Genomic DNA, 18,591 nt, shown 5'->3' on the forward strand with positions numbered 1-18,591 from the left:
CGCCTGGCTCAGCAGCAGGAACAGGTCCATCAGCTTGGAGTCCAAGTTCACTGAACGTGCAGTGGAAATAATTCAGTTTTTCCCATTAAGTATCTCTAGTTTGGACCAGGAAAAAGATACATCTGAATAAATTATCCCTTGCAACCATGATGCTGTTCCCAGCGCCAGCCACCGAACACCGACGTGCTTCGGACATATCCTATATCACAGCTACAGCTCCTCCAGACCAAGACATGCCGTGCTTTCACGGTTTGCCCCCCAAAAGAAAGCGTTTCTTACATAAGCCGTGGGATGTCACTGACAGGCACGGTTCCATCATGTGTCTCGTTTTCCCCATCCTCCTCCTCCTCCTCGCTGCTTTCCGACTCCTCGCTGGAGGAGGAGTAGTCCGTCACCTTCTTCAGGGGGCGATTGGTTTCTTCGATGCGCAGCTCCCTCAACTCTTTGGCTAAGGCCGTCAGATCCTAAAGGGCATGGGGGCAAGAAAACAAGGAGGTGATGGTTATTATATTTAAAGCGAGGAGAATGTCACATACATCTCTTCAAAAGCCAATGCTAACAGCACAAGCAACAAGAAATAGCTTTACAGAGTCGTTACAAACATGAGACGAACGTAAGACAATGTTTGTAGCATGTAGCATTTATTAAACAAAACAAAACTGATTTATGCTCACTGAAAAATCAATAGCCAACCTCTTTTGTTTCCTGTTTGGAACGTGTATGTGCATATATATACACACACATATGTATATACACGACAAAATTATATTTGTTGGAAAAGGTGAAGTTCAGTCACCATCATAGTAAACTGGAAAACAACGTCATTTCAAAGATTGGCTCGGAGAATTTCTCCTGCAGGGTTTTCTCTTCTTTCAAACTTCGCAAAGAAACCCTGTAATTGTATTTATTCTGTAATAAATGCATTTGGGAGGGAAGCAATGACAGCATCTCCCATGGAGTGGTGCAATCCCCACGTCAAGAGCTGCTTCTGTGGTGAGTCTCCGCCGTCGGGCAGCTGCCAAGAGGCGGTGAGGAGCACAAGGAGAAGCGCCCAGCTCAGCCAGACTTTGGAGTCACAGCTCTGAGTCAGCCACACAATCAAAAAAAAAAATAAAAAATCCCTCAGCGGGACCCATTAAGCACTTTATGTGAAATGTGGCAGCCTACAAGCTAAGGGGAAAAAAAAAAAAAAAAGCCTTGAAACAATAAAAAGATAAGAGGTGTCCCAAAGCCTAGTAATAATTTTTCAGTTTACCATGACTTTGATGAGGCCTCAGACCCGACAGTCATATAAAATAGACACTGCTATTTCAAAACAAGGAACATGGCAGGCACCGTGTAGAAAAGAGACTTTTTGTTATCTTACATGCTTTTATAGCAATGCAGGGGGAAGCAGTAGGGCAGAAAAGCATGAGAGCTCGAATTAGAATGGGTTAGAGAACTCTGTTGCACAAGACATGCATATGACGAACAAAGCATCGCAATTGTCAGTCTTACCATTTCTCCCTATATTAGTGACCGAGGTAGGCATCAGTGCATTCGGTCAGAGATAAAGGATTAGGGAGAAAGAAACTCATTGAAAAAGACTAAATTCCACAATTGTCTTACGGCCATACTCTCATTTACTGCACTTCCAGTTTACCGTTCCAGCAGGGCGACTACAGCAATATTAATTATGGTTGCAAAGGGAGCTCTTAAAATCTATCCCGTCGACACGTGAAGAAAACAATGGAAAACTTCTATGGCTGAGATGCAAACCCAGTTTATTTTTTCAATCGTGAAGCAGGAGGATTTTGCAAGCAATTTGTACTTTGGTTATTGGTGACCCACACCTCCCGGCGGGCTCCCACCGGTGGGCAGCCACACATTCTGCTCCCAGGTCTGCCCTCCCTGCCCTGCCTGCCTGCCTTCTGACGTAGAGCAGAGACTCCCACGGACATCAGAGGGCTTTGCATCAGACCCGTAAATATTAGTATACCAAAAAAAGCTAGTTTTTTAACAAAAGGATCAATCCCTGCTTCCCAGCAGGTACCTGTGATGGGTATTACAGATCCGTCTCCAAATCCAAACGCTCTCTGTACCTTTAAAGAAAGGCTCCTTATCATGGTTAAAGAGAGAATGTGGTATTACAAGAGTTTATTTTCGATGCCAACATGTTTGGGATTCAAATGCAGTCAAATCTGCAGTCATGACAACAAATGATTTTAATTAGTGCTGCAGCAGCTTCTATGATATGATTGTTTCTTTTCCTAAGTGAGAATCAATGAAAATTTGAACAGCTTAACAATGCTTTCCATTTAGAGTATAAAATACGCTCTTTATTGAGCACTTGCCTTTGAGTTGGATTAGAGCTTTCTCAACTTTGAAAAGGACTTTAGGACTGCATAAGAGCCTCTTAAAATTGCAGCTGGAATTCCTGCAGTGCAGGACTAGCACTAAACCCTTCTCTATCACAGCAATGGACCATGAAAATTACTTCTTTTTGGCACCTTCCATTTCTAACATGCTTCAAGGCACCCTGTCAGCCTTCTTCGGTCATCACTAGAAGATAGTCAAGTATTTTAAAAATCAGCTTGATTAGTTTTTAATAACTAATTTGGAAGTTATAACAGCAATAATACTCCCAGACAATATCATCAGATAACTTGTATTTCCTAGTTAAAGCTTTGCCTCAGGATGGTTAATTCTTTGATGCTATCATTTTCTCTAAGTAATGAGCACTTTGTAGGATTAAACGGCTTCACTGAGTTGCTCTTGGACCAAAAACAATCTGACAACTAGAAAGAACGTGCTCTGTAGTTCCACATGTGTTTGAAATGTTACTACTGAGGGTGACATAATACATAAGTTAGCAGTATCAGTGCTCTTTAATTACTTTTAATTACAAAGACTTCTTGAGATTTAATATTTGCTGGAATCAAGTCAGATTGGTTTCCAAAATCACATAGCTCATTGAACTTGAATTTAGCACACACGCTGCCTCTATTTAGACACTGATTTATGTGCTTTTTTCTTAACAAGCACCTCATTAAACAAAATGCATTGCTCATGTTTTATCCAAGAGAACAAGTTAACTAACCAGCACATCTTCCTTCTTTCGTATCTTTTATTTTTAGAGGAAAGAGGCTGCAGGAGAGGCTGCTAGTACCAGTGCTTTCCATTACAGCCCCACAGTTACCAGTATGAGCAGTGTGTGCACAGCAATGCATGTGTGAGGCAAGTTAAATACTAAATCAGGGATGTTTGGTCTCTTCCCATGAAATTTAAATATTCACCATTGCCAGATGCACACACTCTTAAAATATTATCATATGGTGAAGAAGGTGTAATTCAGGACTCATTTTTTTAAGAGGATGGATGAAGACTACCATTGCCCAACATCCAAGATGGCTCCGCTGACTCTGACTTTACAGCTGATGGTTTGGTCCCTGAGAACGAATTACCCACTGTATTCCACTGCTCTGTTTTCCTTTATTTGCCAAGTGCCTTCATTCCAATTAGGCTTAAAATGCATTTCAAATAGTGTTTGATGGCCCCTCTGAGATCAGTGGGCGGCCAGGGGCTGTAGCTGAGAGCAGAATGTGGTGAGCCGTGCAGGCTGCCTGGACCACCTCCACCGGCACAAGAAACCTCCGCTCTCGCTCGCTCTCTTTCAAATACGCCCAACTATGGCAGCACCCTTTGCTCCACGCGTGAAAGTTGGAGTGCTTCTTGCCACGGCCTCCATGCAAGTGGTCTGGCCAGCAGGTTTCAGGTAGCCCACGGCTGAGCAGAGCACACCGGCAGCGCCGCTCCCCTCCCCGCGGGCAGGCTCCCTACGCCAAAACGCAATCGTTTGGTCTCCCATCTGACCCAAGATTGCATCGCCACCTTTTTCAATGTCAGCACCAAGAAAACCCGTTCGATATTAAGCACTAACTAGTCAACCTTGCATAGGCATGACCCACTGAGAAAAGATATCACTAACCTCATCTATAGCTTTCTTATAGCTCTGTGGGTAAAGGAAGAATAATCAGCATCAGAGGAAACAGATCGGGACAGGAAAAAGCCAGAGGAAGGGCAAGCAGGTTAGAAATAAAATTAGAATTGTTAGCTCAATGCTGTGGAGTGTAGAGAAAAAAAACAACATCAACAAAACATTAATACACATTAAAAAAGAGAAGCAGTGGAAATTCATTTTGTCATTAGGCTGACTCTGCAGTTTTAAAATACAAATGTCAACAGCATTAAACCAGGAGGAAACACTTCGGATGAGATTTTGCTCAGAATAATAAAACGGGAGCGTACAGAAACCACTACCAGCTTTGGTTTTAAGCTGTGAAGGCTGTCGGGGGCCAGTCGCCCAGCCTTCCCGAGCAGAGCATCCCTCCGCCGGGCTGCTGTGGGGGGACATGCAGCACGGAACACAACAATGTGCCATCGGCAACCACCGCGCCCAAGCTAGCAAAGCCCTTAAGCATCTGCTTCACGTGAAAACACAGGCTTAAGTGCTTTCCCCTAGACTTGGGCTCCTGATAAAAACTCATGCACTCTCTTAAGCATCCAAATCTCCCACGGGCTCTCACCGTACCACCGCTTTCCAGTCTCTCCACTGGAGGAGCAACGGTACTAGCCTCTTTTTTGGGGTCCCCACGGTTGTGCTACTGCACCGAAGGGAAATGTGGCCAAGCCAGCTAGGAATGTTCCCACGGAAAATAATTTAAGACTCACAGCGGGTCGGCTTGGTCGCGTCACGTCCCTGTTGTCTTCCTGCTTTACCTTGGCGGGCTCGTGGGAGAGCACAGGGGACCCTTCGGGCTTGGCGTTCCCTGGGTGAAAGGTAAGCAGAGAGAGTGGGAATTAAAACACTGCTGAAAGCCATCACTGCATCCCATTGCCTGGGATGGGTGGGTGTGGGGGGCTTCACTGTCCTCCTCCTTGTGCCGAGGCACTGCCAGCCCCTTCCCCAGCTGTTTGCCCATGAAGCGCAGGAAGATGGTGGTGAAAGCAGACAAGGACATCTCAGGCTCAGGACTGGATGCCCTGTAAATAGGTAATTTTTGTCCAACTGAAAGTTTCACTACGTTTTGCTTCTGTTGTCTCGAAAAATACTCCTGCTCCTCTCTACCTGACTGTATGGAGTGTCCCTCCACAGAGCGACAGAAACCATAATCCAGTCCAGCCTCTACTGACAGCCTTCTTGCAGCGTGACTGACCTTTTTTCTACTAAAGAAACAAATTCACTCTGCAAAAGAGCAGGGCATGTGATAACTTAAAAGCTCTGCAGCATCTGACATTGCTAGGACATTATTTGTCACAGGATTCCTCATTAGTAAAAAACAAAAACAAACCAAAAAGGACAATTAGCAATAAACTGCTTTTATTGACTACCTAGAGAAGTGATGATTTCAACAACAGACATGTCATCTTACAGCCAAGTCATAAAAAATTCAAAGCATGGAGGCAGTATTTGTTTTAATGTGCTTCAGCCCTGGGGATTTATACAGCGGCGCTGTACCAGAAATGCAGATGTATGGGCTGTATGTGCTTTAGCAACTCCTACTGCGATTAAACGGGGGAATGGAATATCTTTAAGAGTGGCTCTAAGATGAGAGGAAACAATTCGGCTAGGAACATAAACCCAGTGTAAGCACGGCTGCCTGGTGAAAGCATTTCAGAGAAAGCTTCTTATGGGCTAATTCACTCCTCTGCTCCCATCTCAGGCTTTGCACAAAGATGAAGCTCAAAAAAAAAAAAAAAAAAAAGGAAAAAAAAAAAAGAGATACCCACCCAAAGTGAAACACAATCCCAAAGCAACCATCACAGAAGTAGTGAGCTTGGGTCAATGAAGATAGGTAGCATGCTGATATTCCTTTTTTTTTTTACCCTACAGCATAACCCCCATCTCCTTTTGTCTAAGTTACTTGGCACTGCGATGCTTCAGTAGAGTGCAGGAAAAGCGCAGGCTGCCATCGGCATCCTACATCAGCATCCAGGCAAAAGGGAGTGTCGGCATCTCTGTTTGCAAGGAGGCCAGCTGGTCACAGAAGTACGTCAGAAATGATGAATCCTTTGATTTTTTGAAAAGCATACATGAGATCACAGACCTCTTGCCCTTCCTGCTTATCAAACAAGCCTCAGAAAGCACACCCGGTGCCAAGGGACATTTTCAAGAACTCACCTCTGACTCTGTTGCGCTCGCTGGAGCCAGCCTGAGAGCCGGGCTGGGACCCACCCTGGGAGCTGGGCTGGGAGCTGGGAGTGCTGGAGCTGGAGGAGCTGCCGCTGCTGGTCCTCTGCAGCGGGCTCTCCACGATGGGCTCTGTCCTCCTCAGGTCTGGGTTGCTGTGGGAGCACAAAACAGAGGGGCACTGTCAGATGGTGCTGCGTGTACCTCCGGGGCTTCACATCCTTCCCACACTGACAGGGACAGTTGGAAGGTGAGGAGACACCTCCTCTGCTGGAGAAGACAGGGCTGAGGTCTTCTCTTCTGAAGCTATTGAGCCTGCAAGCCCCACTGAAATCCATGGGAGCTGAATTCGGCACTCAACATCTTTATGGAGGTGGACCAAAACCATGATGAAAAATTGGCTAGAGCAGCTTTCTACTCTTATTTCGCCAAATTCAGCAAAAATTAAAGGATTCTTTGCTCAGAACTCCCCTTGAGCCTGTAGATGTGCAACGCTGGAGTTATCTGAATTAACCACCAATATTCATCACAAAAGCAGGAATTTGCAAATCGCTGTTAGAGAAAGAAATATTTCAGTGAAGAAAGTATCTCAAGTTTGCAACAAGGCAAACTTTTGCCACTTAATCACATCCCCAATTTTCATGGCTTCACTTTAAACTTGCTTAAGATACCCACTTTTCTTCCTTGATTTTTTCCACCCTTGTGAACATACACAACTCTAGAATAAAAAGCATCCTTGACACATGAAGAGTGAGTAACAACTCTTAGAGTATCAGATGTCTTTAGGAAATTAATTCTTATTTGGCACTGAAATGACATCAGAAGACATGTTCAATGCAGAGTTATGCAATTTGGTTTTATGCAATATTCCTGTTAAATGATCTTATTCAAAGTCCCGTTAAAAATTTATAGAAAGCTTTCTCCATTGAGTCCAATTAGGACCATGCACATGTAAAAATGCGGTAATACTGCCACATGACATAATGCAATTGGAGGGTGTGCACATGAAGTGCAAGGTGTGCCGACCGTGCACGCCGCGTCCCTTGGAGAACGACCACAATTGTGCAAATTGTGCAAAGGCCCATTGCCGTAATGGGGTCGTTGGCAGAACCGTTTGGACACTGCTTAGCATGGATATTATATAAAATCACTGCCCAGTATTATCTTGCATTGACACAGGTGGGTATTAAAACGATGAGAGCAAGACAGTAACTTTCTGTGTGCAAGGAAATATCCCCTCATTTGTTACAATAGGGTAATAAATAAAAGAAAGCATATTTTAGTAATATTTAAATTTATGCATGGGAGGAATCAAGAACCAATAGGAGAGGTGGTTAAAAAGGAAAATTGGAGAAACGCTACATTACTGTGAGAGAAATGAAATGTGAAACTGTTTCACTGAATACTTAGTTTAATGGACATGGTAGCATCCTAGTCATTTCGAATTTTCATCAGACTGAAGGCCTCCAGCTCATGCTGTACAGCTGACATGTCCTTAGCTAAATTAATTCATGAAATGTATTTGAATAAAACAATACTAATGTATTTACCTGTACTGACCAGGACTGGGACCGGGAGGCTGAAGGAAACACTGGGCAACCTTCAACTTGAATCCCACAGACTCCCATTATCCTCTTTACTTTCAATACTATCACTTACTAGGACCATGCAGTCCAACACCCCTCCGCATTTTAAATTGTCCTTCAAGCAACAGCTAATTAAAAGAACATTTTCAAGAATTCAAAATGCTTCAGCCTTAAGCAATAAAGAGGAACCAACCATGATATGCATGTTTTTTGTCTAATTTAAAAAACAACAACAACAACAAAGATTCCTCCTCCTTCTGCTACCCCTGCCAGCTACTCTAAGCTGCTGCCCGCTGTACGTGAGTTTGCTGATGCATGGTTGGGGCATGGAGCTGGAAAGAAAGGTGTATGCTGAAAACCGGTGACAGCACACGGCTACAAACATCCCAGTGTTCGCTTTTTGACCTCACCCTAAAAGGACAAGGCAGGAAGAAGAAACCAAGGAGCTCCACCACACAAGGCTATGTGGAACACGTATTTACCCTGAGATCTGCCTGTCTGAGGTCCAGATCTGCCCATGATGCTCTGCAAACCAGAGACAAGCTCTCACATGACTAAGCCACATTTTTTCCATCTGGCTCGGAGCAGAGCCTGTCAACTCCCTGCTCGTTTTAAACATGCCCAGGGATAGCTCTGGCATGGCAGATGTCAGATGCGGTGCAACATCCTTCGTTGGGGTGCTACAAGCACGCCCTGCACACCACTGTGCCGGAGAGCTCAATCCGGCTAAGCTAAAGGCCCTAGTCCTAGGAAGCTGAAAGGAATTTAATCCTTGATCTACAGCTAAGGAAGATCTCACCAAGCTATATCGGTGTCTGTCCCCTGGCATATTCCTCGGTCATTATCTGTGAAAAGCTGCTCTGATGGTAGGAAACGTATGGTATGTATCACTGAGATCTATCTCTCCACTGGCTTATATGGATCCCCTTACATGCACGAGGTGACACTGGAAGAACCAGAACCTAATTCCACTAAAGGGAGCGCCCAAATTCCAATTTGGCCCCACAGCAGCAGATGCAGCATCCACCTCCAAACCCTGCAATGCCCAGGAACGTATTCAGCCCAGGGAGCAAAAGCTCCAGGGATCCAAGCGCTCATGGCCTTTGCTGTTGTTACAAAATACTAACGAATGCAAAACTAGTTCATCCCAGTGATAAGCGAAGCATTGCAAATCTCGTGTTGTTACCAGTGAGCAAAAGCAAGGCTAGACCCCAGCCCATGTTCGGGCTCCCCAGCTGGGCGATGCCAGGAGGAGCGCAGGCAGTAGCACACTGGGATCACTCCTGCTTGTCCCCCCCGGTGTCCGTACCTTGCCCGAATGGGCTGGGAGCCCAGCCGGGGCCCCAGGGCGCTACCATTCCCTGGGGAGTTCTTCCTCGCCAGAGCAGGGGATATGGAAGTGGTTCGTTGAGGCACCTGGAAAGGAACGGAGATATTCACCGTTACAGAGTCTGCCCCACCATGTCAGGTGGCCGTTGGCACATCTGAGAGATCACCTTTCAGCACTGCCTTAAGACTTGATTTACAGTTGATTTCCCACTGAGAGATACACAATATTTATAGCAATTATAAAACACAAAGCTCTCGGCTTTTAGAAGGAATCACCTTAGTGTGAGAGAGAAACAAGCTGCAAAGGTGCGGTCAGGGATCCTCCTGGCAGAGAAGCCCCGAGCAGCACACAGAGCAGTCTGGCTACCATCAAACAGGGCATTTACTTTTTCAAAAGCTGAATGTACACACACACATGTATATAATCTAAATCCAACAAACCCCAGAAAAGTAATTTATAAGGTAAAGTTCAGATTGAAGTGCATTTCAGCAGCTATGGTGGAGCTTTTAGCATCTCTAGTTCAGATACAACATGCACCAGCAGAGAGAAGGTGTTGACTGGTGGACAAACAAGAGGATTGACAGTGGAAAGATCCAGATTGAACCACCTAACACTCACAATCAAACCCTGTGGCCTTTGCTGAGCTTTGGATGCTGCTGCCAAAACCCCGTTGCCGGCAGGACAGCTCACCACCCACACCGCCAGCAGAAACCCAAAGCCAACCACAATCTACAGGTGCTGCGGCAGGTAACCCCAGAGACCTGCCTCTTCCCGTGGGAGCACGGGCATCGCTGCGTGGCCACAGGCGCGGTGGTCTCATCCCCCCCCAGCAGCGCAGGCTGACGTGGAGAGGCACAACAATACTCACCATGCAATACCTTGCACCAGATAACAGAGAGGCCAAGGGCTTGGCGGGATTAGCAAAAAAAGGATCAGGCATTTTTTTTGAGAATAAACACGCAGTTATGTTAGGCAAGATAAAAAGATTTAGAGAGCGAGCGAGCTTTATATTCTGCGACATCGCTAGCTACAGCTTGTCTCATTGAAAAACAATCTCCCCTCCGGGCAGGGTAGTCTGCAGTCAGGACTTGGGGAGTTTTTTACCTTCCTCTGAAGCATCCAGCCATAAGCACTGGCAGAAACAAGACCCCGGACCACAGAGACAGCCGGCCCTGCCTCACGGGGCAGTCCTTTCGTTCCTGCTTACAAACACATCAAACGCACTTTGGGCAGTAAAATGTGAAGTCAGACTCCTCATGGGTACTACTGCCGACACGACGGCCTTCAATGTGATCTGGTGGGGACCCCTTCCACAGCTCATGTTCCCTCAGTCGAGGGGGAGAATACTCCATAGTGCTGGAAAACAGCTTTTCTCCAAGGAGCAGGTGCTGTGGTCTCACTACGTAGCACATTACTGCAGTTAAGAGATGCTCTTCTCAAAGGACTCATGGGAAAAGCCAACCTTAAATTGCAAGGGGTTTCTCAAAATTGGGTTAAAACCAGGCAGCCACCCTTCTGCACTACTGAGGAGCAAAGCACACGAACAGCTCCAGGAGCTGTTGGCTTGCTTTTCCTCTTAAGTAAGCACCAATGTCTCTTATCACTTGGTGGTAGCAGAAATAGGAATATTATTAACATAAGTGGCATACCACCATAGATCCCTTGAATAGGGAGGCTTACCTCGTAGCTGATAATTTGCTCTTAAAATGGCAAGTCACTTACTTTGTTAACACACAGAAATACTGCCTCTCAATCAGGGACGAATACTGCCTCACTGTCACTAATCAATTTGTAATCATTTTTTCTCTGTAAAAATCCTCCCAGGCTGAGCACTGATTCACTCTAAGAGGAGCTTCAATGGCCAAGTTATAACTTTTCCAAAATGAAGGTGTATAAACAATGCGATCGAAATACTGGTCCAGAAGAGTCTTAATTAAAGAGGTACTGCCAGATGCTGCCAAAATGTCAATGAAGGTATAAAGCTGCTGGAGCCTTTACAAGTCTTCCATCAAATATTGATTGCAACTGGAGGCACGGTACCTGACTAAAAAGGACCCGTCTTATTGAGTATGACAAATTTTATGTTCCTATAATTCTATTTAAACAGAAGGTTGTTTTTTATCCTAGGGAAAGGAGAAATTAATTTGCTTTGGCCTCTGTCCAGGCTCGAGAACTTTCTTTGCTGGAGGGCAACACTATTTTGCAGCCCTGTGTGTGCACCTGAGAGCAGCTCCCAGCATCTCGAGCAAAACCTGCCGCGGGAAATGCAGCCCCCTGGCAGGTCGGTACCCGCTGTGGAGCCACAGGGGTGGGCTCAGTCCTGCCCACTCTGCTTTGCTGGAGGTGCTGAGCACAGCACCGTCCCGCGGGGACTTAGCTCCGGGATTGCCTCTTTGACGTGCTGAAAGTGAGGAGTGATAGTGTTACCTTTGGTGGAATGTCTTCCTCCTGCCGTAACCAAGAACTTCGGTCAAACTTTTCAATGCGAGGGGGCAGAGGAGGGTTTTCTGAGGTGGGGTCCGAGTTCTGCCTTGGCATCTCAGTGCGGTGAGAGGTCACCGTCAGAGCCTCCTGAAACCCAGCCAGTCCCTTTGCAGGCTGTTCATGCAGTGACTGAGACCCAGACAAGGAGCTTCCTTGGGATTTCACAGTGACCAGATGTGGAATCTAAGCACCAAGTCAAAACAGAACTATCAGTACAAAATGGAAAAAAAAAAAAAAGAATTAAAAAAAAAATTAAAAATTTGATTTAAAAAAAGAGTTGATTAGCACTTCGGATGCACTAAAAAGCCCCCTCGGTTTGAGATCAGCACTGCCTTGGTTTCAGGAACTTCTGACTTCAACGCAAGATCTATTAAAAATCATGCTCGCACAGCTCAGCCTTTCAAAATCAGGCAGTGTCATGCTTCAGTCCTGACCGCTCCTGCGTGCGCACGGTGATACGGCTCGTACCCCCAGCCCCGCGCCGTTCTGTGAGTACCGCCCCAGGAGCAGGGGCAGGCTGCTCCCTCCTGCCAGCTCCCGCACACACCATGCCCACCCCAGGCTCTGCCTGCCGCTGGCCGCATTTCCAGCTCCTACGCCTGCACCTCTAAGGTTGTGCTAATGAGGTTTGGCATGGATTTTCCTTGTTAAAAATGAAAAAAGAAGGAAACGATAATAAATAATAATTAATAAAAAGAATTGTCAGGAATTCTGAGGCCTAAATGGCTTAAAAAAAAATAATCTTGAGGCATGAGTTTCTATAGGTCTAGGTAGCCCATATCCCATGGATCAGCCCTATAGATCTAAAGGTTACGAGTGAAAGGAATACTGACATCCGTTTTGGGAAATCTGAGAAATGCACAAAGTTAAGAGTTTGTGAAATCAGAGCTTCTTCCCACGACCCTGTGAAGCTGCACTTCCTTGATACACAGGGGTTGTAACTTTTATTTGACATTTCTACATATGTGTTTATGTACACAGGTACATATATCATGCGTATATGTGTATGCATGCATACATTTACATGGGTCTCTGGGTTTCAAACAACCTTTTCATTAGTATTTTATTGCCAAACAAAAGTCTTTGTAGCTGTTGACAATATAGGTTGTCAAACAGGTCACTGAAAAGTATTTGGTCAATAGAGAGATTACAGTGAAGTGGGATTTTACCCATTTCCCAACATATATAGACCATGTACATCGGGGAAAAATGACTGTATGTTTAAGGGCTTTCCTGTATGTATTTTGTTTAAAGCTGGCATCATACTGCTGACCTAGAGGTGCGCATACCACACGTGGATGGCACTCAGTTGGCACATTTTCCCATAGAAAGCCCACATGGACATGGAGCAAAGGCTTTGTGCTTCCCTCTGAAATCTCCGCTGGAGTCTGTGGATCTGTGGGAGCACTTCCAGGGGCTGGACCAGAGCCAGCACTGACACTCGGTGCAGAGCTTTCGGTGGCAGAGTACTTACAGACCTCGTGGCTGGGAGGAATTTTTAGATGGTCATGGTGATCTATGCCCTCTCCAGATGTGTTTGTGACTGATGTCAGCTCAATGGAAAACCAAAACAAAACCTTGAATTAAAGCGGCAAAGAAAGCAAAATCTCTTTCTGATGATCCTCAGCATCAAAGCGTCCCAGGTCTTTTGTACCAGGCGCTGTGTTTTTTTAGTCCTTTACATAAACCAGATCCAAAGAGGAACAGAGCAACTGCCACACTGGACCAGACCAGCGGTTCCTCTCGGTCCTCCAGCTTGTTTCTGGGCAGTAACCAGTACGTGATGCTTCAAAGGAAGGTATAAACCAGCGTGATGTTTCTAACACATGGAGGTGACAAGAGGAATCCACTCATGAATGTAGATGCTGCTCTTACTTACAAATACGCTTAAGGCTGAGAAACCAGGGAGCAAGACACTATTTCCCTCTAATCCGCTCTTTTTCTTGTTACCTTACCAGCACCCCCAGCATCCTGGCTCTGGTAGGTGAGCCTGCCAGGGGAAGCACCTTTACCTGCGGGTCCACAGGTCGGAGCAGGGGTGGGGTCCGGGCCGGCTGCACACCGCTAATGCTGAAAGACTCCGACCGAGGAGGCAGGTTGGGGTCAGAAATCCTGTTGGCCACCTTATGGGGCATGGCTGGCGAGCTCTGGCGATTGAGCCGGGAGCGCTCCTCCACCTGTGGCGAGACAGGGAGAATGGGTGAATGCTCCATAAAAAGCCATTTCCAATTGAAAACCAAGGTATGCATATATATAGGAAGTTCTTTTCTCTTTCTCTTTCTCTCTCTCATATATTGTATGATCATGGAATCCAGGTTACCAGCAGATTGTGCAATAAATGCATTTTAAAGACACTGAAAGGACTATCTGTATTTATGTACATAATTAATTTCTGAATATGAAATGGAAAAATAAAGAAAAGGCAACATGCCTCAGAGGTGTTTCTAGAAGATGACTCCTGAGAAACTCTTGCTTCTTCTCAAATGTATCTTTAAGCAAGGGGACCCTTTTCCTTCACTACTATAAACACCACGAGGACTGCTTTTGTTTGATCTGAATAAAAGAATAAACATGGCAGCCAGAAAATGGCTGGCTTTGATCTAGATTTAGTGAGTCTGGCACCTGGTCATGTATGGAAGGGGATAAGCCTCTATTACTGATAGAGAAATAAACCCAAAGCCCACTGCTTTGAATTACCCTTGATCAAAACACAGTGCTTTCAGCTAATCCAGACATACGTGCAATCTGGGTGCTCCTGCAGTTAGACTCTATGCATTGATATTCATGCAGCATATGCTATGCAGAATTTTTGATACCTCAAGATCTGATGTATATTTTCATTTACATATCATTACTGTGTTAAATACCCTTAGCGTGTCTTGATTCCATTATGTACAACGTCATGTTAAAAGGCGATCTTTAAAACAGGTTTGCCTGGAAAGAACCACAGCTCTTCTTTAAGTAAAAAAATACTCATGAAACAAAAGGGCCATTATATTAATAAAAATGGATCTCTTCCTCTTTCAGGTACTGAGCAGGAGTCAGAGTAAAATTTAGGTAAGAGATTTGTGTTATGGACTCTTTCCTTTCTAGTTCATGAGGAACCACCTGGGCCACTGCTGTGTCCCAAGAGGTCATCACAACTTCCCTAGGCACTGCCCACCAGCTAGTAGAGGCCATGCAGAGCTCTGTTCAGTGATGCCCACGACAGCAGAAGCAAGGATGGGAAGGAGAGCAGGGCGGGAAGGAGAACTCGCTCTGAACAAGGGAGCAGCAGCACGCGTGCTGGGTCGCAGGCCCAGTCCAGTACATCTGCTTATCAGCCAAGCCTTGGCACAAACGACAACAGGCAGAGACAGTGCCGCCGCCGCCGCATCCTCCGGCTGTTTGCAGGTGCTCTCCGGCATGCTGCCAAGCCATAATGCACGGCTGATTACGGAGGACTTCAAAGCTTGCATGGAGGAGAAGACAGGAGAGTGATGAAATGGGGATGTCTGTGTACTGGGAAGGAGAAAGGGGCTTGGGTTTCCCACTGCCAGCATCTCCTCACTAGCACTTTGTTGCACCAGCACAGCAGAGGATGCTCTTGGGACTCTCCAGCTGTACTTCATAGAGCCTTACTGACTCCACCATTAAGCAGAGAGGGGGAAAAAGCAGCAAAACCCTGCAGGAATTCATCATCGCTCCAGTTCCAGCCATCTCTAATTGAACTCAAGATTCCCCTCAAATAGGAAACATCCCTAGCAGCTTCTGTGCAGGTCCCAGTGGAAGGCTGCTAATGTTTAAAACATCACTTCAAAGCAAGAGATGGATAAAAGCCATGGGGACTGAAGGAGGAGCTGACGTGCACATTGGCTGCTGCAGAGAACAGCACAGCTCGTGACGCACAGCCGAGCCCCGAGCACCTGGGAAGCTCTGAGCTGCAGGAAAGCACCACAGGGCCCAGTCACCACATGGAAAACATCCAATTAAACCTGTCCTCTCCTTTATGCATGGTCATGTATGCCATATACCTGCCCAAACCCATCCTTCAGCTGACCAAGCTTCTTTGTCACTGAGAAGTTAGACCTGGCTATCTGCATCACTTTGTTTAGCAAATACTGGTCCATAACAGAAGAATCAGTAATGGAGAGAGCTGCTAATTACAGTACTACTGCTTAGAGTGCTAATGCCACGTCCCTGGCTGAATCATCAGGGGGTCCCAACATGATGTCCGAAAAGGCCCAGCTAGTCCTTGATTATAAGAACAGATGTGCCTGGGTAAACAGGGCAGGTCTGGGACAGCACCCAGGCTACATCCCAAGTTAACTTCCAGCGAATAACCCTTCACTCTCAAGAAGAGTAGAACAGACAGCAGATGGGGATGTGCATCCATGCGTGTTGGTAGGACTATTTGATCAGACTGTTTTGTTTAGCATAAAAAAGATAAATCCTTGACTGTGCTCTGGGAAAGCTATGAAAGATGCGGTACAGCCTGGTTCCTAAGCCAGAGCTTTGTCTTCACCAACAGGCCAGTCCTCCCCCCCAGAGACGCAGGGACACAACTGCAACAGGAGTGGCCACAGCCTCACCTTTATGCTTCACCCCATGTCTGCAGGGTCTTGCAGTCACCATGCGAAGACGAGTGAGGTGGGAAAATAAGCGCGTAAAGGAGAGCTATGAAAAGCAGAGAGGGGCATGGCACCAGGAGAACTCAGCTGTGGTAACCAAGCTCCTGAGAGAGAAGACTTGAGACCAAAGAGCATAAAAACAAGGACGGTATGGGATATCATGCAAAATCCTCAGGAAATATCCCAATAAGCTCTGCAGAGCCTCCAGAAGTTGTAGGCTGAGCACCTGACTTGTCTCTTCCCTGTTCCCAAAGGAAAACAAAGTCTCAATATTTCTGTTAAATTAGCATTCATGGGTTGCGTACGGAAATTTCTAAACTACAGCAAGAACCATGGTAGGCTGATTAAGTATCAGCACAAGTCTATCTGTATAGCCAGCAAGGATGGTGCTTCAATATACACAGCAAAGTAGCTGAATTGTTCTAAAAGTGGGACTATGCAGTAGATAAAACAGAGGATGGAGGCAAGAGGAGTAGTTTTGGGAAGTTCCCAAAGGTGTTGTGTCAAGGCAGTACATCAAACTACTGCTCTCAAGAGGAAAAAGATGCCACAGTTGCTGCTTTGAGCATTTCATTAGAAAGCGGACAGAGTGACACAGGTAAAGAATAAATGGTTTGAAGAGCTAATTGGTGGAAGCTGGAGATGTTCCCCAACAACAGGAAACCTCACCTTCCCTACGATTTCAGCAAAGGGTATGAGGCCACATTCTGCTGCTCTTATTCACATTGTACAGTTCCCAACACCTTGCTTCCAGTGACGGCATCAAAAAAAAGACGCCTCCCCCATGGAATAGAAGAAATGGGCCTTAGTGTTTGAAATGGAAAGCTAAATCCAGCACTTTCCTCCTTCACTCCAGATATGTAAAAAGGAATCTTATTCTTTATCTTTGTTATAGTTTTGAAGACAGTGCCAGAGGTACTTTAGCAACGTTCTACAGGATTTATTTAAAACCAGACAATGAAAGACAGAGTTTACTCCCTTTTTCAGGCCTGCTACCTACTCTCAGCACTTCTGCAGATGGAAAGTGGAGACCCAGTTCTGCAGAAAGCTGCAGAGACACCACCCAGGTGGAGGCCTCTCCCGACAAAGATGGCTCAGCACATCTGGAACATCTCGTCTACAGACCTACCTACCAAACCTCCCCTTCCACTGGAAAGGCTGGAGAATGATACTGCAACTCCATGAAAATACGTCGTCTGGCGCATCGCCACCAAGACTCTGAAGACTAAATTGGAAGGGAAAGAAGGAGAAACCCAAGGGAGTATGAAGAGGTGAAAAGAGTTTTTGACATGCACACCTATCTCTGGACTGTTTGTATTATTGGCCTTTGCTTAGCAACGGATAGCTGATTGAATTTCTTGAGCTTTTGATGCTTGCAGGTATTGTGGATGCAGCTGAGGGCTGTCAAGAGGAAAGACCAGGAGACAGCTACGTGTTGGATGCACATTGCATCTCTGCCAGGACTACAGGGTACCAGACATTTGGCAGCAGAGCGATTATCCTGTTCAGTTGGAAGAATAGGTGAGTTATTAAAAGATCTTTCTGCCCAGGAGTAGGGTTACAAAATTAAACCAACTAAACACAAAGAACTTTAGAAAAATTAATAGCAAGAGTGGGCACCAGTCTTACTGGAGCCACCACAAAGAGATTAAGGGGAAAGAGCTTGCACATGATCCTGAAACCGCACTGCAGACAACGCATACCTTCATCTTTTCAAGACTATTCAGCCAGGCAATAATTAATATTCAAGATCTCACAATTGTTACAGTATTTCCCTCTTTTTGCTGGAGATAAAAAGAAAATTGGCAATATGGCTTGCCTTCCTGAAAATCATGAAAGAAGAGCCACTCCAAGAGATACAGCCCCGAGCATGGGCGGAAAAGCTGTCTGGTCCCCGTTTGATTATGGGGAACTGAATTAGTGCCCAGCAAGGAACCCTGTACAACCACCCTCTGCATTTGCCCCTGACCCCAGCAGACTTGTGAACGTGCCAGGAAGGAGCATCAGGAGCTCCTAGCACATCCACAAGTCCCCAGCTATGGCTGAACCCCTCCAGGAGGGATCCATCCTCCTCCTTGTACGCCCTCAGGGAAAAACCTCTTTCCTCCACTTTGCCTGCACAAACATATGGAGACGCACACATATTGCATTGAACTGGGAGTGTTTCCAGCACAGCTAATGGCATCTGCTGGAGGCTGACCCAGCAGAGCACAATCATCTGCTGTATGTATTTTGGACCAACCTGCATGCCCAGCCCTGCAGATGCAGACAAGCATCACCACGCTCCTCGCTCTCACCTACCTCCTTGGCCCATGCTGGTTTCTCGCTGGCATTTATCCCTTCTTTGTAATGGTAGAGGGGTTTCTTCTCTGCCTGCCTCTGCTCTTGCCGCTGTTGCTGCTGCTGCTGCTG

General features: G+C 46.0%; 1 protein-coding gene across 1 annotated transcript in view; it reads right to left on the reverse strand.

The window, feature by feature from the left end:
- The window catches only part of TNIK (TRAF2 and NCK interacting kinase), a 147,906-nt gene that overhangs the window by 19,129 nt on the left and 110,186 nt on the right, over window positions 1–18,591 (reverse strand). Inside the window, 9 exon segments of the mRNA XM_009333601.1 lie at window positions 280–464; window positions 3,968–3,991; window positions 4,711–4,808; window positions 6,161–6,324; window positions 9,065–9,171; window positions 11,513–11,752; window positions 13,582–13,746; window positions 18,481–18,579; window positions 18,581–18,591. The exon segment at window positions 18,581–18,591 is cut by the window's right edge and continues 79 nt beyond it. Of these exon segments, the coding sequence (XP_009331876.1) occupies window positions 280–464; window positions 3,968–3,991; window positions 4,711–4,808; window positions 6,161–6,324; window positions 9,065–9,171; window positions 11,513–11,752; window positions 13,582–13,746; window positions 18,481–18,579; window positions 18,581–18,591 (1,093 nt within the window).

This window comes from Pygoscelis adeliae, unplaced genomic scaffold (assembly GCF_000699105.1).
Source record: "Pygoscelis adeliae isolate BGI_AS28 unplaced genomic scaffold, ASM69910v1 Scaffold220, whole genome shotgun sequence".
Lineage (NCBI taxonomy): Eukaryota > Metazoa > Chordata > Aves > Sphenisciformes > Spheniscidae > Pygoscelis > Pygoscelis adeliae.